The sequence below is a fragment of the Monodelphis domestica genome, chromosome 1 (assembly GCF_027887165.1).
Source record: "Monodelphis domestica isolate mMonDom1 chromosome 1, mMonDom1.pri, whole genome shotgun sequence".
NCBI classification, from domain to species: Eukaryota; Metazoa; Chordata; class Mammalia; order Didelphimorphia; family Didelphidae; genus Monodelphis; species Monodelphis domestica.
This window is the reverse complement of record NC_077227.1, coordinates 513,272,169-513,295,063: the sequence shown is the minus strand read 5'-3', so window position 1 is coordinate 513,295,063 and position 22,895 is coordinate 513,272,169. Positions and strand designations below refer to the sequence as shown.

Genomic DNA, 22,895 nt, shown 5'->3' with positions numbered 1-22,895 from the left:
AGTCAGTGGTGCAGTGGAATAGAGCACTGGGTTTGTAATCAGGAAGACTCACCTTCATCACTTCAAATCCCAGCCTCAGACACTATCTGCATGACCCTGGGCAAGTCACTTAATCTTTTTGCCTCAGTTTCCTCATCTGTAAAATGAGCTGAAGGAAATGCAAACCACTCTAGTACCTTTGCCAAGATAACTCCAACTGGGATCACAAAGAATCAGACATGCCTGAAATGACACAAAAACAAGCATGTGGAAGATGGATTAGATGTATTATTTGGCTGCAGAGCACAAAACCAGGAGAAATGCTTAAGAGTTACAAAGAAGTAAATGGAGGGTTGCTGTCAAAATCAATTTCCTTTTGATTGGAGTTATAGAATGGGTTGTCTTTGGAGATGGTGGTTCCTTCCTTCTTGAAGGTCTTTAAGAAGATGGTAGATGACCAAATATCATATAGAGAATTCCTTTCATGTATGGGTGGGACTACATGGTCACTGGGGTTCCTTCCAACTTTTAGATTCTGAGATCTGATAGATACAATAGCCATGTCTGCCAGCGTATTGAGTATTTGGGGGCAAGTGCTTTCTACTTCTCTGCCACGAGGGAGGAGACTTCTGCATTACTCAGGGTTAAACTTTCCTTTAGTGTTCTGTCTTTTCCATTGTTGCAGTTATTGTATATATTGTTCTCTGGTTCTGCCTATTCCTCTCTGTATCCATCTGTAGCAGCCTTATGTTTCTCTGGGTTTCTTATATTTATCATTTCTTACTAAACAGTAATATTGCATTATATCCATATTCCATGGGGGTTTTTCAGCATTCCTCCAATTTTGAGTTCTTTGCTACCACTAAGAATGTAAGCTTTCAATATGGTATGTATTAGACCTTCATTTCTATTTTGATGTCTATGTTCTTAGTAGTGAGTGGGATCAATTTGTCAAAGGTTAATCACTTTACTTGTATATTTACAGAATAAAATCCAGAACAAATGGACTATTTCATAGCTCCACAAACAGTACATCAGTGTTCCTGTCTTCCCACAACCCTTCCAGTATTGATTGTCCCCTATTTTGGCATCTTTGCTATTTTACATGGTGTGAGGTGAAACCTTTGAGTTCTTTTATTTATTTATTTATCTGCTTGTTCGTTTATTTATTTATTTATTCTTTTTTTTTTCTTTGAGTTGTTTTAAAGCTAAATGTTTAGAGATAGTCCAAAAATAGCACCACTTTTCCTTTTTTTTCATTACCTTGCTATGATTACTGCATAAACAGAAGACCACCCAGGGGCTGAGGGCCATTTCACAAATTTTATTGTTGGTAGTCAAAGTCAAATAATTTGTCTCTAACTGGACAACCCACTGGTAATGAGTCTTTCTATATTTAACTAGGCTGGCCTGTAGAAAGAAAACATAATTGAATATGCTGTATTGGGTGGTATTTGGATCCTCCAACCTTGAGGACTTTAAGGAATTTGATGGTCACTAGTCATAGATGCTATAAAGGAGATTATTGGTTAGTTATATGTTGGATTAGGAGGCTTCTAAGATTCCTTCCAAATGAAATTATGTGACCTCTCTTCTCTCCTCCTTGCCCCTACCAAGAACTCTGAGCTCACACAGATTTGGGTTCAGTCCTGGGGGCTAATTCCAAAAGGACCAGTTTATATTCTTGGCCCATTATCCTTACCCTACGGCATAGTTCTGGGGAAATCTTGATAAAACTTAGGTTTTAGGTTTTCCCAAAATTGGGTAACAGGGTCCCTGACTCCTGAATAGGCATTGAATGTACAATATGGGAACAATCTTTCTTTTCCCCGCTGCCAAAAATGTAAGAAGATACAAAGAATTCAAAGCATTTTGTGAAAATTTAAACATAAAGGCCATAAATATGACATCAGACTCATTAGATTTCTCCTTGAAAATAAAGACACTTTGTGGGATCCACTTTCATAGATTTCTGGACAAATATTTCTCATTTACTTCAGATTTACAATATCGTGGAGGTTTAGCAAGTTTCTAGTCTCCTATCCCACTATAATCTAGCTTTAGATCTCTAATTAAAGATTAATCTGTTTTCTTCTCAAAATTGCAGGCTGGTAGGGAAACTATCTTTCTTTGGAAGTCTGATGTTTCAACTCAGAAACTTTCTATCTCCCGGGAAATCTAAAACTTAGGAACTTTCAAATTTAGGATTATCCATGAGGTAATCCATCAGGCTTTTAATATCCTTCCTCAGAATTATTCGTCTCTGACCTATTCTCAGAAATAGAACTTGGCATCCAGGAAGTAGAAGTCTGGAAACTCTTCTGTCAGGCTCACTTGGGTGACCAGAGGTTGCATGTTGCTCACTCTGTTCTCTTGTCAGTCACCATTTTCTGCCAGGCTTGAGGGTGTGGGAGTATGGGGAGCAATGCTAAGGAAAGGAAAAATCACTTCCTTCTGGATGAATTTAAATTTAGTTTTTTATGCTAATATGAAAGTTCTAAAGTAATATTATGGTCACCAATTTAAAAATATTACAGCTTAAGTCAAAATGACTTTTATCAGCTTTATTTACAAAGAGGTGGAAAGAGTAAAAGTGGGAAAAAATGAAGAGAAAGACAGATTCTAATAAGCCTACCAGCCCTTCTCTTAAGAAGCCAGGCTCAGCCACAGCAGAGCTTCCCCAACTACTGTCTCCATGTGGATTTCTCAGTAATCCTCAGTCAGAAGTCCTGGTGATGTCTTCAGTCAGGGTTCTACCAACACAGTCTCCTCCAAAGCCAAGGCAGGAATCTTTGGAACCAATCTCTCCAAAAGCCAGGAAAGGAAGACCAGCTATTCACCCAGCAAGCCAAATCAGGATTAAGGGAAAAAGTCTCCTCCAGTCCAGCTCAGTGATGCAGAGAGAGTGACCGAATCCTCCAGCTGGCCTTTTAAAAGCAGTTTTCTTGACTTCATGTTGCTCCCCCACTTTATGTGAACCAATGGTAGTCTTTCAATTTGGCTAGCACTGCCCAAGGGGGGTGCTGTGACCTTTGGAGGTGTGAGCTTACTCTAGTAAGTGACTTGCAAACTGTCTTACTTAGTGTCAAGTAGGGATACTTTAAGTTCTTGATTTATTTAGCTAAAAATAGACATGGAGAGAATTAATCTTATCTTTACACTTCTTTGTTGTACCCTGATGTGGAAGTCTAAGGGTGGACAAATAGGAAAGAGAAAAATAGTTGAACCATTTCAACAAAGCAGGAAAGAGGGCAGGTTCTCTGATAAAGAGCCTATCCTCTTGAGTCTTAGCTAAATAGCAAGGTCTTTCTGAAATCTCATCAAGCTAATGGTGGGTTGGGGGGAAGAGAAAGAAAATCATAAAATTGATCAAATTCACCCTCCATGCTCTCTCTTGATGACTGTTAACTCTCATAGGTTCACTTATTTTTACATAGATGACTACAAAATCTATTTAACCAGACATAGTCTCTATTCTAAAGGTCGTGTATTCCCAGCAGTCTGCTGAACATTTTACTTGGATATACCAGAAGCACCTCAAATTCATTTCTAAACAAAATTCATTATCTTTTCCCCTAACTGCCCCCCCTCCCCTGATTACCCAATATCTGTTGAAGATGCCACTTTCTTTCAGCTCCCAGGTTTCATAACCTAGGAGTCAATCTCAGATCTTCAGTCTCACTCATTCCCCATAACCAATCAGTTGCCTTCCAAGTCTTGTTGATTATATCTTCACATATCTGACCCCTCCTTTCCAACCATACTACAACCACTATAGTTTGAACCCTTATAACCTCTTCCCTAAGCTTTTGCCAGAAGCTCCTAACTGCTCTCCCCTCCTCTCATGTTTTTTCCCTGCCAATCCATCTTTTACATAGTTGCTAAATTCATATTCCTAAACCATTTCATTCCTGCACAAAAGTTCCTTCAGTTGCTCTCTGCTAATTCTAGACATTTACTTGCCTTTCATACTCTAGGTTCTCTTTCCAAGTTAAATTCTAGCCAGTCTGATGTAGTTACCATCCCTCCTACATGGCATTCCATTTCTATATCCCATGCCTGAAATGTGACCTAATCTCTGACTCTTGAACCCTTTATCTCCCTTCTAGGCTCAGCTCAAGTATCACCTCCTTCAAGAGGCTTCTCTGAACCTCTCAACTGTTAACATCTCCCTTAATCCTTCACAATACCTTGTATTTACCTTGTAAATATTTTATGTGTATTTAAATCTGTTTGTGCTGTCTCCCCCCCCCCCAAACTAAGTTCCTGGAGGCAAGAAACTCATGTTTTGGTCTGTGTTTCCAGCACCAAGGACAGTGCTTGTCACTTAAACACTTCTTGGTTGATTGATGAGGGCCTCACTTTACCCAACCCTCCATTACACTATGATCCTTGAGTCTATTGCTGAGACTATACTTCCATATAGAGAATTAAACTGAGATAATAGATGCCATAAGAATGAGTGAAAATTCCCCATTGGAAATTCAGAATTAGACCCTTCTTGCTTCTGCTAATGCCCTTCTTCCTCTTCTTATAGGAAAACCTTATGCTTTCCATCTTACCGAAGCATGTGGCCGATGAAATGTTAAAAGACATGAAGAAAGATGAAAGCCAGAAGGACCAGCAGCAGTTCAACACCATGTACATGTACCGTCATGAGAATGTCAGGTATTTCTGGCCCCAGTTCCTGACCCAGAGTGCCTTGGAAGATAGCATTCCTGGTAGAATAGACCATGGTAACATTTTAGCAAGCTCTCTGCAAGGAGAATGGAGATCTGAGAATCATTGAGCTCTGTAGGAGCTGGCATTTAGAATGATTTCCCTCAGGGACTTGAGCCCTGCTAGGAAAAGATGTCCCACTCCTTATTTTTTTTTTCAGTGCTGCCATCATGGCACTTATCCTGGAAGGAATCCTGAACCTGGGTTCAGGAGAGAGCTGGGTTTGATAACTCCCTCTGGCTCTTCCTAGCTGGGTGATGATAGGCATCTCTAAATCTCAGTTGCCTTATCTACAAAATGGAGTCAGTAATTTTTAACTTACAAGGAGATTCTGAGGATCACATGAGATGACATGAGTAAGGACCTTAATAAACATCAAAGCCATTTGAAGAAGACAGTTTTTGTCATTAGGCCAAGAGGTAAAAGGAAAGATTGGAAGGAGCCTTTGAAATAGGTATCATAAATTCAACAACTGCTCTGACTCTTATTGGCCATATGACCACAGGTAAGTCATTCGCTTCTCTGTGACTTAATTTCTTCCTCATCCATAAAATAAAGACAAGTGTCTTTGTCCTGTTTACTTCACAACATAATATAAGGCAAGTTCTATGTAAATTACACAGCACTAGGCAAATATAAGCTATAGTATAATTATATACATTGTAGATATTTAGCTTAATTTGTCACTTCCTAGATGGATTATGGTATACAATTAATTTAATGTTGGGAGGAGAATTGATAACCTACGTGATTCTTTTCTTCTCTCCCATCTTTTTTCTTTATTCGGCCATCACTGGGTGTGAGATCAAGGGATGGGGAAAAGTTTTATATATGATTGATAATCGCTAATAATGACTAGCTTTTAGGTAGCATTTTGAGATTTGTAATATGAACATATAACATGTCATTTCCTTTGATCTCCAGAACAACCTTTTGAGATTGCCACTATAATAATCCCCATTTTTCAGATGAGGAAACTGAGTCTGAGAGCAGTTAAGTGACTTGCCCAGGATCAGACAATTAAGTAAATATCTTTGAATAAGAATTTGTACTCACAACTTCTGGAATCCAAGTTCACTGTATCCACTGAGCCACTTAGCTGCCTCTAGGCAAGTCCTAGGACAGCAATGGCAAACCTTTTGGAGACAGAGTGCCCCATCCCAGACTAAGTGCTGGGCCCCTCCCCGCCACCCAGTGCTGGTCAAACCATCCCCCTCCCCACCACCAAGGGAGAGAGGAAGTGCTCCCATTAGGCTGCTGGGTGGAGGGGTGGGTGAAGTGAGGAATGTGCTCAGCAACTGTAGAGACAGGGAGGGCAGTGGCCTGAGTGCTCTGCTCCCCTCCAGCTCTGCCACCTGTGAGCCACCCACCTCACCCCATGTGTACTCCCATTGGCTGCTGGGCAGAGGGGTGGGGCAGGTAAAAATGTCCTCAAGCATGTTGGAGAGGGGGAGGGGAGCAGCTCTTCCCAAGTCTCTCTGCCTTTCTAGTAATGAACTCAGAGTGGGGGGGGGGGGGAGGGAGGGTGACTGAGTGCCCACAGAGAGTGCTCTGCATGCCATCTTTGGCACCCATGCCATGGGTTCACCATCACTGTCCTAGGATAATTTCAAAACATTATAGTCCTCAGTTAGCTGTGGAAAATAAGTCAATCAACAAATATTCATTAAAGTCCTACTATGTGCCAAGTACAGTGCTAGGTGATAGGGATACAAAGACAGAAATAAAATAGCTGAGTTCTCCAGAAACTTATATTTGATAGAACTTTAAAAAAATTAAAATTTTTAAATTGAAATTCCTATCTTCCTTATTAATCAATACTTTGTAATGGTTCTAAGGCAGAAGAGTAGTAAGACTTAGGCAGTGAGGCTTAAGTGACTTGCCCAGGGTCACATAGCTAGGAAGTATCTGAGGCCAGATTTAAACCTAGGTCCTTCCTTCCCTAGGTCTGGCTCTCAATCCATCAAGCCACCCAGAGCTTTAAATTAAACTGAGCCCTTTACGATGCTAAGCAGGCCTGTCCTTTGGGAGGGTTTGAGGAGTGCCCCTATTTAGTAGGTAACTTTCTATGGCCAAACTCTCCTCTCTTTCTCCAGCATTCTATTTGCTGACATCGTGGGTTTCACTCAGCTCTCCTCAGCCTGTAGTGCCCAGGAGCTGGTGAAGCTGCTCAATGAACTCTTTGCCCGCTTTGACAAACTGGCCGCTGTAAGTATGCCGTGTCCTCCTTCCCCCTCCTCTGGTGTCCTGCTGGCTTGGGAGCTGCCCCCTCATCTGCCTAGCCACCCCTGCTTTGTCCTGTTCTCTTCCTGCTTTCTTTTTCCCTAGGAAAAAATCTCCCTGGCTTCCTTCAAGTCTTAACTAAAAATGCCACCTTCTATGGGAAGCCTCCTCTGATCCTTTAATTCCGGTGCTATTCGTTTAACTATTTCCTTTTCCTCCATCTAGCTTGCTTTTATATATTTGTGGATATATTGTCTTCTCTGTTGGATTGTGGGCTCCTGGGGGTGAAAGACTGTCTTTCGCCTCTCCCCGTATACTCAGTGCTTAGCACAGTGCCTGCCACACAGTAGGTGCTTAATACGTATTTACTGATTAATTAAGTGAGTGAAATGCCAAAGCATGGCTCTTACCTATTTCAGAAATACCACCAGCTCCGTATCAAGATCCTGGGAGACTGTTATTACTGTATCTGTGGGCTGCCCGACTACCGGGAGGATCATGCCGTCTGCTCCATCCTCATGGGGCTCGCCATGGTGGATGCCATTTCGTAAGTATGGGGGACGCCCCATCTTGTCCTGATAAACCTGGGACCCAAGGGAGTCCCTAGATTGGCGGGCTTGGCTCTTAGAGGACAGCCTCATCTGGGCAGAAAGCAAGTTTGCCATGAGACAAACACAAAGTGGCACAGAGAACATTTATGATGTGCCATGATCATGTGGGGGGACGTACGGAGCAATGAGAAGGCACTGGTGAGTTGGTGCTCCTTGGGAGAGCTTGGAAAATTGTGCTCGGTGTGCTCCCATCCAGCAGAAGCTTGGAACCCTCCCTGCAATTCATGAAATTTGACATTCATTCAATCAATAAGCATTTATTAAGCCATGTACTGGGGAAACAAAGACAAAAGCAAATTGTCTGCCCCACACCAAGTATGTATTCTATTGGGAGGAAACCATGTGTAAACAAGTCAAGACATGAAGACAGTATAATGGAAGAAGTATTAGCTGTGGATGCAAAAGACTTTTAGATCAAATCTTGGCTCTTTCTTTGGTACACAGGGGGCCGTGGCAAATTGTATTACCATTGAAGGCCTTGGTTTCCTTATCTATAAAATGAGGAAGGCACCCTAGACTAGATAACCTCTAAAATTCTTCCCATTTCTAGGTTTCTTATCCCGTGATCTACTGTAAATTCAGCAAAATATGTACCAAATATAAATGATAAAAGATATGTCTCAATGCAATGGAGAATGGAATTTAAAACAGGCACATCCTGGAAAAAATAATATTAAAAGTGTTCCTTGATGAATTCTTTTCTTCTCTAGACTGTTGTATCTTAGGTTGCTACCAAGTAGTCCAGTCCTAATTCTAGGTCTAGAATACTGGCTTCTCTTTGTGCTGACCCCTTAGGATATTTGGATCAGTGTGCCAGAGAATAAGCTTTTTGTGATTCATACCAAACTGAGTTGGTTGTTGTAGGCAAGTGTTGGCTAGCCGGCATATATTAGTAAGATTTTGTATAAGGCTATGATGCCCAAAGGCAGTTGGAAGCTCTAGTTCCAAGTCTCTTTAAGGGACATTTTTTTAGATTGCATTCACAGGTTTTTGATTTAGAGCAGGAATTCTCTTCCTTCAGCCTTACATTTTTATCATGCTGTTCACTTTCCAAAACATTCTTACTTCAATTGCAATTGCTTAGTACAATACCTGGCACATTAGTAAGCATGTGACAAATGCTTTCCTTCCAGTATCTCATTTTGTCCTTACAATAATCACATTAGATAAAAAACACAGGGGGTTATTTATTTTTGACATTCTTTAAAAAAAAAATTGAGTGCTGAATTCTTTTCCTTTCACCCATTTCTCCTCCACCTATTGATAAAGTAAGAAATGTGGGTATGTGAAATCATCCAAAAATATTTCCATATTAGCCATGTTGCAAAAAAAAAGCAAGAAAAAGAAAGTGAAAACAAAACAAAACAAAATATGTTAATTTACATACAGACTCCATCGGTTCTTTATGTAGAAGTAGATAGTATTTTTCATCATAAAACTTCTGGAATTATTTTAGCTTGTCAGAGTAGTTGATTCTTTCACAGTGGATCTGCATTATAATATTGCTGTTACTATGAACAGTGTTCTTTGCATTCTGCTCACTTCACTTTGCATCAGTTCATATAAGTCTTCCCAGGTTTTTCAGAAACTATTTTGCTTGTCATGTCTTACAGTATTCTATCATAATCATATACCACAGCTTGTTCAGTCATTCCCCAGTTAATGAGCTTTCCCTCAATTTCCACTTCTTTGTCAACTGCTGCTATAAATATTTTTGTACATATGGGTCCTTTTCCTTTTCCTTTGATCTCTAGGATTTAGACTTGGCAGCGTATTGCTTGCTCTCCAGAATGGATGTATCAGTTCACAACTCTTCAAGAGTGTATTAGTGTCACAATTTTTCTATATCTTCTCCAACATTTGTCATTTTCCGTTTCAGTCATATTAGCCAATCTTGTGGTACCTCAAAGTTGCTCTAATTTTCATTTCCCTAATCAACAGTGACTTAGAGCATTTTGTATAGCTTTGATTTCTTCTGAAAATTGGCTGTTTATATCTTTTGACCATTTATCAACTGGGAGTTGACTCATATTTTTATAAATTTGACCCAGGTTTCTATATATTTGAGCAATAAAGCATTTATCAGAGAAACTTACTGTAAATTCCCCTTCCTCCCAGTTTTCTGCTTTCTTTCTTATCTTGGCTGCATTTTTTGTTTGAACAAAATCTTTTTCATTTTATATAATTAAAATTATCCACTTCCTTTCATTTACTCTGTCTTTTGTTTGGTCATAAATTCTCCCTTATCCATAGATCAGAAAAACAAAATTCTTCATGTTCTTCTAACTTGTTTATGTTATCATCTTTTATGTCTAAATCTTGTACCCATTTTGACTTTATCTTGATAATTGATGTGAGTCTATGCCAAGTTTTTGCAAATTGCTTTCTACCAACAATTTTTGTTAAATAGTGAATTTTTGCTTTAAAAGCTTGGATCTTTGGATTTATCAAACACTATATTATTGTGGTCATTTACCACTGTGCATTGTATACCTAATCTATTTCACTGTTCCTTTCTTAGCCAATACCAGATTGTTTTCATGATCACCACTTTGTAATACAGCTTGAGATCTGGTATTGTTAGGCCACCTTCTTTCACATTTTTTTCATTGATTCCCTTGATATTCTTTACCTTTTGTTCTTCCAAAATGAATTATGTTATAACTTTTTTGTAGTTTGATTGGAATGAAACTGAATATATAATTAATTTAGTACAATTGTCATTTTAAAAATTATTTTGCTTTAGCCTACCCGTGAGCAGTTAACATTTCTTTAATCAAATCATTTAGACCTGTCTTAATTTGTATGAAAAGTATTTTGTAGTTGAGTTAATATAATTCCTGGGTTTGTCTTGACAGGTAGACTTCCAGGCATTTTATATTGTTTAAGAGTTATTTTAAGAGATATTTCTCTTTCTATCTCTTCCTGTTGGACTTTATTGGTAATATATGGAAATGCTGATGATTTATGTGAGTTTATTTTATATCTTGCAAATTTGCTGAAGTTGTTACTTCAACTAATATTTTAGTTCATTCTCTGCCATGCTTTAAGAGTAAAAGTTTTGTTAACTCATTATCCATTCTAATTCCTTTAATTTCCTTTTCTTGTCTTATTGCTTTAGTTTCTAGTATAATATTGAATATTAGTGACAATAATGGACATCCTTGCTTCACCGTTCATCCTATTAAGAAGGCTCTTAGCCTATTCACATTATTGATACTGTTTGTTGATGATTTTAGATATATACTACTTATTATTTTAAGAAAAGCTCCTTTAATTCCTTTGCTTTCTAGTGTTTTCAGTAGGAATGAATATTTTGTATTTTGTCAAAAGCTTTTTCTGCGTCCTTTGAAATAATCATAAAATGTTTGTTATTCTTGTTATTGACATAGTTATGCTAATAATTTCCCTCATATTGTGTGTGTTCCCATTATAAATCCCACCTAGTATATGATCTTTGTGATATGTTGCTATAAATTCCCTGCTAGCATTTTATTTAAAAATTTTTGCATCAACGTTCTCTCCCCTTCTTTCAGTGAATCCCTCTTTCTCACCTCTTGATTTTTTTTTTGAGATCATTCCATTATAGTCAACTCATACCCAAGCCCTTTACCTAGGTAAACTCTCTAAATGCCCTAATTATAATAAAGTTCTTAGAATTTCTAAGTATCATCTTGCCATATAGGAATATAAATAATTTAACCTTCTTGAATCCCTTATGATTTCTTTTTCATGCTTACCTTTTTAATGCTTGTCTTGAGTCTTGCTATGAATGTTAAATTTTCTATTCAGTTCTGGTGTTTTTCACCAGGAATGCTTGAAACTACTCTATTTTATCAAAAATCCATTTTTCCCTTAAAGGGTTATATTAAGTTTTATTTGGTATATTATTCTTGGTTATAATCCTAACTCCTTTACCTTCTGGAATATCACATTCCAAGTCTTCCACTCCTTTAATGTTTAAGCTGCTAAATCTTGTGTAATCTTGGCTTTAGCTCAATGATACTTGAATTGTTTCTTTCTGGTTCCTTGCAATATTTTCTTCTTGTCTGACCCTGACTTTTTGTAGGCTCTACCACTCCAGAATTCAATTTGAGGTTTTATTTTAAAGTTGTGTAGAGGACAATATTGGGAGAGTTCAGTCTGCCTTTATTCTGCCACCTTGGATCCACCTCCTACAGGTTTTTTCAATTAAAAATTCTTCAATGAACAATAATTGATTTTCTCTTCCTTTCTATCTTCCTCTCACCATAAAAAAAAGAAAAACTAAAAACAAAACCCTAGCAACATATGCATATCATTAAGCAAAACACATTCTCATATTGGCCATATCAAAAAGCATTTCTGCAAATCTGGGGTCATTTTCTACATATATATGTAAATAGATGTATTTTATATCATATATAAATATATATATATATATATAAAATACATATATTTACATATAATACATATAATATATATAATACTATAACTATTTGTCATATAATAGTAAATATAATCATACACATACTATATGATAGAGGTGAAAATAAATAAATATATAGATATATATATACACATATATATTGATGTTTTAATATATACCTATACATAAAAATATAATACCTATCACATACTCATACAGAAAGAACCCTTGGATGATCCTGGAGAACAGAGATGGTTTGTATTTCTGTTGTCATGTAGAAGGTTTTGCTGCTTCTTCACCTTGAAGGTTAAACTTTCCTGAAGAAAGACTTAGGCTGCCATCAAGTGAGGGCAGGGAAGCTGGAGAATAGAAGAGATACATACAAATCTGGAACTTCTTTAATTATGTCACATTGTTCATTCCTTACCCCCTGCCCATTTCCACCATCTGCTGACTTTTTTGGTTATTTTTAAATATGGAGGTCTGGGGTGTTCTATCTTCTCTCCTGTTCTAGGACACTTTCCAGGATTTTATCCTTCTCTGTCTCTAGAGTTTCTGTTTCTGTCTCTGTCTCTGTCTCTGTCTCTCTGTCTCTCTATATCCCCCCCTCTCTCCCCTCTTTGTCTCTGTCTCTGTCTCTGTCTCTGTCTCTCTCTCTCTTTGTCTCTCTCTGTCTCTCTGTCTCTGTCTCTGTCTCTGTCTCTCCTCTGTGTCTCTGTGTCTCTGTCTCTCTCTCTGTCTCTCCTCTCTCTGTGTCTCTCTGTCTCTCTGTCTCTGTCTCTCTCTCTCTCTCCTCTCTCTGTGTCTCTCTGTCTCTGTCTCTGTCTCTCTTTGTCTCTCTCTGTCTCTGTCTCTGTCTCTCTGTCTCTGTCTCTCCTCTGTGTCTCTGTGTCTCTGTCTCTGTCTCTGTCTCTCCTCTCTCTGTGTCTCTCTGTCTCTCTGTCTCTGTCTCTGTCTCTCTCTCTGTCTCTCCTCTCTCTGTGTCTCTCTGTGTCTCTCTGTCTCTCTCTCTCTCTTTGTCTCTCTCTGTCTCTCTCTCTCCTCTCTCTCTCTGTCTCTCTCTCTCTCTGTCTCTCCTCTCTCTGTGTCTCTCTCTGTCTCTCTCTCTGTCTCTGTCTCTCTCTCTCTGTCTCTCCTCTCTCTGTGTCTCTGTGTGTGTCTCTCTCTCTGTCTCTCTCTCTCTCTGTCTCTCCTCTCTCTGTGTCTCTCTCTGTCTCTCTCTCTGTCTCTGTCTCTCTCTCTCTGTCTCTCCTCTCTCTGTGTCTCTCTGTGTCTCTCTGTCTCTCTCTCTCTCTTTGTCTCTCTCTGTCTCTCTCTCTCCTCTCTCTCTCTGTCTCTCTCTCTCTCTGTCTCTCCTCTCTCTGTGTCTCTCTCTGTCTCTCTCTCTGTCTCTGTCTCTCTCTCTCTGTCTCTCCTCTCTCTGTGTCTCTGTGTCTCTCTCTCTCTGTCTCTCTCTCTCTCTGTCTCTCCTCTCTCTGTGTCTCTCTGTGTCTCTCTCTGTCTCTGTCTGTCTGTCTGTCTCTCTCTCTCTCACACACACACACACTCCTTTACTTTCTGTCTCAGTGACAACTCTAAGATAAAAGGGCAAAGGCAAGGCAAGGCAAACAGAGTGAAGTGACTTGCCCAGTGTAATACAGCTAAGAAGTATCTGAGGTCATATTTAAACCCAGGTTCTCCTGACTCCAGGCCTGGCGCTTTATCTACTGAGCCACCTAGCTGTCCCCATTCTGTCTTCTCTTTTCAAATAATATACTAATAGCTGACACTTATAGAACTCTTTATCAGTTACAAAGTACTTTGTGTCAATCCATTTGGTCCTCACAACTACCTTGTGAGGGAGGTAACATTTTTTTTTAGCAGCCAGATCTAAACCTAGATTTTCCCAACTAGAAGCCCACCATTCTAGCTATTACATCATGCTTCTTCTTTAAGGAACCCTAAAACTACACAGATAACTATCTATAATCATGAAGAGTTAAAACAACAACCTTTTTTTTTCTTCTTTTAGAAAAAAACTCCAAATCCTGGGATTGTGGGTGACAGAATTTTAAAACTCTTATTTTATAAACAGCGATGGAGTGTGTTGATTTAGGTCTTTACTTGTCATTTTCCAGTAACAACTGCTTTAAGATGAAAAGAGATTTTTAAAAAATTGTAGACTGCAATATTTTGGCTGGTCATGGTGTCCCACTTCCCCTTAGTCCTTAAAGGAAAGAGCTTCGTACCAGCAGATGCCAGCAATTAGCAAGTCATTAACAGGAATGGGAGAAGCAGCAAAACCCTAGAAAGGGGAGAAAGGCTTAGATCAAGCCTAATTTTTTTTAAACCTTTACCTTCCATCTCAGAATCAATACTGTGTATTGGCTCCAAGGCAGAAGAGTGGTAAAGGCTAGGCAATGGGGGTTAAGTGACTTACCCAGGGTCACACAGCTAGGAAGTGTCTGAGGTCAGCTTTGAACCCAGGACCTTCTGTCTCTAGGCCTGGCTCTCAATCCACTGAGCCACCCTGCTGCCCCCCAAGCCTAATTTTCCATCCCAAAATTCAAAGTTAAACCAAAAATTCACTACATAACACTTCCAAGGGTTTAGGCTAGAAAACATGTTCTGAGTTCAGAGACAATGAATGGATTTAGAGCCAAAGGCAATTCCTAAAGAACAACATCAAAACAAGCTAATCAAAGAAGCTAGGCTTCATGCATTTTGCTTCCCACAAAAGACTCTTAGTTTTAAGTTTCTTGAAAAATCCTAGTAGGGCCTGCTGCTAGCTTGGAAATGAATGGGTACCGATCTCAATTAAAAAAAAAAAGAAGAAGAGGTTTTTTTTTTTTTAAACCCTTACCTTCCATCTTGGAATCAACACTGTGTATTGCCTCCAAGGCAGAAGAGTGGTAAGGGCTAGGCAATGGGGGTCAAGTGGCTTACCCAGGGTCACACAGCTGGGAAGTGTCTGAGGCCAGATTTGAACCTAGGACCTCCCATCTCTAGGCCTAGCTCTCAATCCACTGAGCTACCCAGCTGCCCCCAAGAAAAAGAGTTTTTAACCAGTGAACTTGACTTGAATTTCTGGTAAAAAATGTCTTTTAATTTTATTTAATTGATTAATTAAGAGAATTTTTCCATGGTTACAAGATTTGTGTTTTTTCCCTCCCCTCCTCTTACCCCCCTCTCAGAGCCAGTGAGCAATTCCACTGAGTTTTGCTTGTGTCTTTGATCAAGACCCATTTCCATATTATTACTATTTGCATTAGGGTGATCATTTAGAGCCTACATCCCCAGTCATATCCCCATTGAACCATGTGATCAAGGAAATGTTTTTTCTTCTGTGTTTCTGTCTGGTAAAATTCTAAAATGTATCATTAGAGGGATGATTGTGAGCATTTAGAAAAGGAAATAGTGGTCTCTGTGAGTCAGTGATTGGGCCCAAGACATGAAGAGCACCCTTAGTGAATTTTCGGATGAGACAAGGGTGGGAGTCATAGCCAAACTTGAGATCTAAAAAGCTTTTTGACAGGTGAGCATGATAAGTCAAATCTAGTAAAGTGAAATTTAGTAGGGATAAATGAAAAGTCATCTTCTTGGTTTAAAAAAATATGAGCTAGGAGGTGACTTAGAGGATTGAGAACCAGATGCAGAGATGGGAGGTCCTGGGTTTAAATCTGGCCTCATACACTCCCTAGCTGTGTGACCCTGGGCAAGTCACTTAACTCTGTTAACCCTTCCTCTCCCTCCCCCCCCCATTGCCTAGCCCTTACCACTACTCTGCCTTAGAGCCAATAGACAGTGTTGATTCTAATATGGAAGTTTAGGATTGCTTTTAAAATTTGGGCTGAACCATAGTTTAGTTTAGGTAAAAGAAACCAGAGGTTAGGGATGGGGGGTTCTAGTGGCCTGTAAGATCAATAGAATTCACCAGTATGGTATGGCAATCAAAACCCTTGATATTACTTCAGTGGTTCCATTTTTGTCTTTGTAGCCATAACACTAAGTACAATGCCAGTGTCCTATATAGAATATATACTTAAATACTTATTGACTTGACTGACTTGCCTTGCCTTACACCTTGTAGGTTCCTGCTGTGAAATAGTGCATTCCATTCTGACTTATTTCCTAGCCCCTATAAGTCATTTCCAATGTCTGTGCATTTGTCCAAACTCTCCCCCTGTGCCTGGATTGGTTTTCTTCCCCCTCTTTGTCTCCTAAAATCCTTGACTGCCTTCAAAGCCCATCTCAGGTTCCACTTCTTGTAGAAAACCTTTTATGACCCCCAAATTGTATGTTCTCTCTCTCCTAAAACCACTCAAAATTTACTTCTTTATTTTACTTTGGGTCTATGTTGTATCCCCTCAATAGAATGTAAGCTCCTGGGGAGCATAAGCTCCTTCTCATTTTTATCTCCCACACCTAGCAGGGTATCCTGCCCTCAGCATGAGATTCATAAATGCACTAATTAGAATTGACTTTCTTGTGGAACAACTCTCCTTCCCCTGTCCCCTGGCCAGCAGGTAGCCCATTGCCATTAATACTGTGTCTCCCTGTCTCACCTTTGATAGTATTTTCTCTGCTGTGACACTGCCAGTGGGGGATCAGTAAGTGCAATGGAGAAGGCAATGGGGGCCAGTCCAAGAGCTAGACTGGAAACTTCCCTAAGGAGATACCTGACATAATGAGAGACACAGAAGAAACAGACATGCTGGCAAATTGGTAACTCACTTCCTCATTGGGTCAGTCTGGTTTTATGCTCCCGGTCCACAAGACCACGTTAGTCCTAGGCTCAGATTCTGAGAATTTGCTTTTTCTCTATGACTTCCAGAGTAGTTTGTTTCACTCTCAGAACATCTGGTTCCCTCTCGAAGTGTCCCAAAGTAGAGCAACCCCCATTTTCTAAATAATCTCCGCACTCATGTTGTTCCTGAAGATTGACTCAGTGATCGTCATTCTTCCACTCCACTGAGCGCTGACCCAGAATTGTTGAATTTTTTTTCTTTTTCTGAAGGAAATAAGTGGCTTCAAACACTTCTTCCAGCTTTCCACACCTGCTTGTGTTCTTTAGGTCAACTTATAGAAATGAGAAGAGCATCAGGGGAAAGAGAGGGAGTTTAGTTTTCCTGAGGGCATGAACATTGGGAAACAGCTAGACATGGAACATCTAGCAGATGGGCTTTCTTTCAGGCCAGTCTTCCATGTAGTTCCATTTCCTTTCATCAACATGATTAATGAATCAGCAAACATTTATTAAGCCCTTACTGTGAGCCAGATTCTGGGTCAAACACTGGGAATACAAGGCCAACAGGTCATTACCCGTCCTCTAGAAGCTTGCATTCTAATGGAGAAGACAACATAAATATATATATATATATATATACACACATATATATTCATGGATATATATGTATACACACACACACATATATATATATATATACATACACATATAAACTGTATAAAAGGAATACAAGATAGTTTTATTTTATTTATTTATTTTTAACCCTTACCTTCCATCTTAGAAACAATACTGTGTATGGTTCCAAGGCAGAAGAGTGGTAAGGGCTGGGCAAAAAAGGTTTAAGTGACTTGCCCAGAGTCACACAACTGGGAAGTGTCTGAGTCCAGATTTGAACCCAGGACCTCCTGTCTCTAGACATGGTTCTCAATCCACTTAGCCACCCAGCTGCCCCCTACAACATAGTTTTAGAAAGGTATCAGATGTATTTTTTACAAGGCAAGTCTTGATGGGTGGAAAGGGGCTACATTTGGAAAGTAAGATAATGAAAACAAAAGGTATCAATAATACTTTTTTAGAAAGTATTTTCTCTCTTTGTTTGCATCTAGCCTTGATAATATGAACTTTCTGAGAGAAATTCTATCTAGTGTTAATTGACCAGAGATTTCACCCAAAAATGATTTATTAAAGCATGTAATAGTGTGAAACACTATGTGAACATTGGTAGAAATTCAGTCTCTCTCTCTCTCTCTCTCTCTCTCTCTCTTTCTCTCTCTCTCTCTCTATATATATATATACATACATATATATATGTATGTATATATATATATATATACATACATATATATAAATACATACAAATATATATTTGTATATATATTATGTGTATATAATATATATACATATATATAATAAAGTAATATGTATGCTCTTTGAGAGGAGACAGTTCTCTTAATTGTTCTTCTTAACAGCATGATCTTGAGACCCTTCACTAGTCTCGTTGCCTTCCTCTGGCTTGTTCACTACTTGACACACATATCCTACACCCATCCTTTGACCTGGCTGTTCCCCCATGTCTTGATGACATTCTTTTCTCACTTCTACTGTTTTCTTTCAAGAAAAACACTAAACTCTCCTGATCAACGTACTTGCTGGTATACTTCCCTTGTTAGATTTAAAATTGTTTTGAGTGTTAAATAGTTGTAGATAAGAGAGTGGGAGCCATAAACTGTGATAATTAAAATGTTTGGGAGCAAGGGAAATATATATATCAATTATAACTGCTGAAATATGTTTTCTACTGTGTCTTGGGTTTATATAAATATAAGATGGTCGCCAGGGAATATATTCCCAATTTATGAATATGCCCAAGCCAACTGGGTTTATAGAGAAATTTAATTTATAATACACTGATTAATCAATAGAAAAAGAGAGAAAGGAATAAGAATGAATAAATCAGTCAGTTGGTTTTATCACTCACCCTAGATCTCTCTAGGTAAGGCTTCTCATGCCAACCTCAGGCTCCACCTTCAAGAGAGCCTCCTTTCAAGAAATGTTTCCAGAGAATTCTCTTCCTTCAGAGCCAGCCTTCTCTCCTGGTCCTCCAACAGAGCAACCTCCTCAGTCCTCCTCTGAGCAAAAAACCTCCTCCTTCTCCTCAGACCTCAGCCCCCTCTATCTTTATGTCAACCATCTAAGTTCCCTCCCCTCAGTTCTCACATCTACCAATCATTGTCGATGTCTCCCCTGTGCCAATGGTGGCTCTAGTTTAACCCAGGACCACCCAGAGGTCTGCCCCTTTGCACATGTCTGTTGAAGGTCATATTCTCAAATAATTAAATCTTGATCTTTGCTGCAGCCCTTCCTAAATCCTGTTACTCTAAGTAGGGTGGAGATTGTATTTTCCAAGACCTGGTTCTGTCATTCCAAGTATCTCTATTGTATCAATTCTAAAATCAATCATGACTCAAAGAACTTCCTGTTCTATGCTTAAGCATAGGTCAAAACCCTTTCCATTGTTTAGCAAAAGGTTTCTGTCCTAAAGTAGTCTTAAGTAGGGAGGAGAAGGATCCTCCCATGCCAAGGGGTTTCATATTCCAATAGAGTTCTTACTATTAGTAGGAAATTTTTTCAAGTATGAAATTTTCCAATGGTGAAATTTCCAACATTCATAAGTCTAAGAAATTTTAAGGTTTACACCCTCCAGGAGTATGCTAATAAATATTTAACAACCAGCTTTCTTCACCTCCCCCCAAAAGTATATATGATCCACTTTACTTGCCTTGTAAAAAATATTTTTCAAAGAGGAAAAAAAAGCAGTTCAGGCAACACAATTAACACATTTATTGTTTCTAAAAGTAGGTGCAGTATTCCACATTCATAGTCCACCACTTCTGCAGAAAGGGGAGATAACTGCATTGAAAAAAAATGCTTTAAAAATAAAAAAAACAATTTAAAAATTGTTTGATGTTTCTTCTCTGGTTCTATGTTTTATACTTAATCACATTGTTTTAAGAAATGAGATGGGATGGGTGAAATTTGATTGGAATGACTGAAGAAACAAAGCTTTGAATTATTAAACAATGCATGCCAATTGCATTACAAATTGGGACAAGGGCTTCTCAGCTTTGCACTGGACAAAGGGAGACAGATTTTTAATATATTAAAAGAAAACAATTAATAGGACTTAAACCAGGATACAAGATTAGGTCTTCTGATTTCTAATTGGAGGAAAGATGATGGAATTTGCCAAATTGGGAGGGGGAAGGACAAACAAGTACAATTCCCTGAAATCCTAAAAAGAGGTGTCCCTCCCCCCAAGTGATTGATTATCAGAGGAACATGGAAACAGTAGCTTATTGATATCCTTTTGGGCCAGTCCTCAGCTAAATCATATGGATTGCTCGAGATGTATAATTTTGAGAAAATTCCTTACATCATTCTTTGTATCTGATTGAGTTTCTGGTCAGCATAAGGTAGGTTCTTAGTTAAGGGTCTTTAGACAGTAGGTAGAGGTGGTCCAGTTTCCCAGTTATACAGGGCTGGGTTCAAACAGTACAATAAGACTTGTTCACAGTTCTCACAATTGAATACAGTTTTCTCAGAAGACAGAAATTGGACTGGACCCATAGTTGAATAGAAAGGGAACTGACCTAGCTCCAGAATCGAGTCACAAGATGGAATCAATATGGTTTTCTCAATTCCCACAGAAGGAAGGACAAAGGTTTAAGCGTATAGAATATGGCCAGCAATCTGGCCACCAGTGACTGGTTAGAGAGGAGTGAGAGGGGAAAGAAGCTATGACTCAGTCATCTTTCATAGAAAAGCCAACGATTTCCACTCTGCCTGGGGTTGTCATCCTCTCATTTGTCCATTTCTTTGGGGGATGCACAATTCCCTCTCCTAAAAGAGTATGGCCATGTTTTTAATCGATGCTCAGGGCCAGCAGCCATTGTTCTAGAGGAAAGGGAATACATCCCATGAAAATTTCCTTCATGAAGTCCAGCTATGGGCCAAGTTGGTCCTTGGCAAGCATTCTTCTCTGTAGTATATAGTCAGAAACCAGGAACTGAGAAGTCAATAAGGAAACAATTTCAACTACTCACAATAGAAACAATGGCCCAGTTCCCTGACTTCCATTGTCTTTGTTTCTCATTTTAATTTAGTTCAATTTATCAAGAATGCTGGGTTTCAAAGGCAACTAGGTGACTCACTGGCCAGAATGTTGGGCCATGGAGTCAGAAAGACCTATATTCAAATTTGACCTCACTTATTAGCTTTGTGATCCTAGGCAAGTCATTTTACATTTTTTTTTGCCTTAGTTTCTTTGACTGTAAAACAGGTATAATAAGAGCATCTATCTCTGAGTTGTGAAGATCAAAGAGGTACTATTTGTAAAGTGCCTTGCTTTTTTTACCTCTCTTTCCTTCAAAGACAGAAATAAAAAAATAGATCCTTCCTTAGAATAAAAAACACAGTCTACATTTTATTAGAGATGGTGGTGTTCAAAGACTTCAAAAGATAGTTTCATTAGGGCTTCATTACTTTCTGCTGGGACAGGTCACAACCATTCTAATCAAATGGTCTTCATTTTTTGCAGCGGCCAAAAAATTCCTAACCTAGTAATAAGTGTAGGAATAGGAAGGCATTCAGAGAACATTTAGCATTTTAGGGCCCTGTATTATGCTATTTCTTCTTTTTTTCACCACTATGCAGATATTAGTTTCTTCTTTTTAGTTCTTTCCTGGATATGCTTTCTGAATATTTCCATTTGCAAGCAATGAGCCGTAATACTGACTTTCCATATGATGAAGAAGATGAGAAGGTGGAGGGCCTTGACAAGGAGGAATGGTCACATCCAAGAAATCTCTATATTCAGCACTATAGAATTCAGGCTTTCCTAAATTCTGAACCTGCGATTCTGTGCACTTTTTGGGGGGGGGGGGAAGATTATTATAAATTTCACCAGCAACAAATACAAGCTTTTCAGTAACTAAAAAACTAGGCTATATAGGAAACTCTGAGCTTCTCTTTTGTTCCATTTTTAAGGTATATATTGAATTCAGTATAAAAGTATCAAAACTGCCCTGCTCATCTCTGTCCCTTTCAGAATTTCCTTTTGATCTCTTCTGTATATTTTTAAATGTTTCATCAAAGCTTTTTTCTTTTTCTTTTCTATCATTCTCATCACCCATTGATTTTTCTCCTCCCTCAAATAGAAACTCTCTTTTACAATCCATGAATTTAGTCAGACAAAACAAATCAACCAGAGCCACATCTGTAAAATGTCATTCCTTTGGTCTCATCTTTGGTCATAAGTCTTCTGGTGGCTGTGGTTGGTCATCCCATTAATCAGGGTTCTACAGTTGTTCAAAACTGGTTTCCTTCTGGTTACCGTGTGGTCATCAGGCATGCTGTCCTCCAGGTTCTGATCACTTCACTCCGAATCAGTTCCCATCAGTTCTCACGTGCTTCTCTCTAGCTGTTCTTTTCTTTATTTCTTCTGGTACAATAATATTCTATTATCATAACTTATTTAGCCCTTCCTCAACTGATAGGCACTAACTTAGTTTCCAGGTTTTTGCAATAACAACAACAACAAAACTGCTATAAATATGTAGATATAGATCCATTCCTTCTTCCTGTAAGCACCTAGAGCACCAAGAAGAAGCATAGTGATTTGGGGGGGCTGGTTCAAGTTCACCCCTCCACCAGGAATGTGTTAAAGTTTTTGTCCCACTCAAACCCCTCTAATAATTGTTCAACATCTTGTTTCTGGCATCTGTGCCAATCTGATGGGTGCAAAGTGGGACCATTCTTTAAAGTGCTTAATTGCTTTAACCAGCATTTCTCCTTCATTAGTGAGGATGCCTTCTACCCTAACTGAGTTTGGACTTTGCCCCTTTTGTCTACATTTCACCCATGCAAAGATAGCTAGGAAGCTTGCTGTTGGGAGTAGTTTTTGGCTACAGTGTTGATTGATTAAATTATAAATATGGGGGGGGGCAGCTGGGTAGCTCAGTGGATTGAGAGCCAGGCCCAGAGATGGGAGGTCCTGAGTTCCAATCTGACCTCAGACACTTCCCAGCTGTTTGACCCTGGGCCAGTCACTTAATCCCCATTGCCTAGCCCTTACCACTCTTCTGCCTTGGAACCAATACACAGTGTTGATTCCAAGATGGAAGGTAAGGGTTAAAAAAAAATTATAAATATGGGCCCAGAATGCCATGAG

At 39.0% G+C, this 22,895-nt stretch overlaps 1 protein-coding gene across 1 annotated transcript in view; it reads left to right on the top strand.

The window, feature by feature from the left end:
• Positions 1–22,895, top strand: part of ADCY3 (adenylate cyclase 3) — a 147,770-nt gene that overhangs the window by 71,745 nt on the left and 53,130 nt on the right. Inside the window, exons 4-6 of the mRNA XM_007475926.3 lie at positions 4,517–4,647; positions 6,795–6,906; positions 7,341–7,468. Coding sequence (XP_007475988.1) covers positions 4,517–4,647; positions 6,795–6,906; positions 7,341–7,468 — 371 coding nt within the window. The remainder of the gene's footprint in view (positions 1–4,516; positions 4,648–6,794; positions 6,907–7,340; positions 7,469–22,895) is intronic.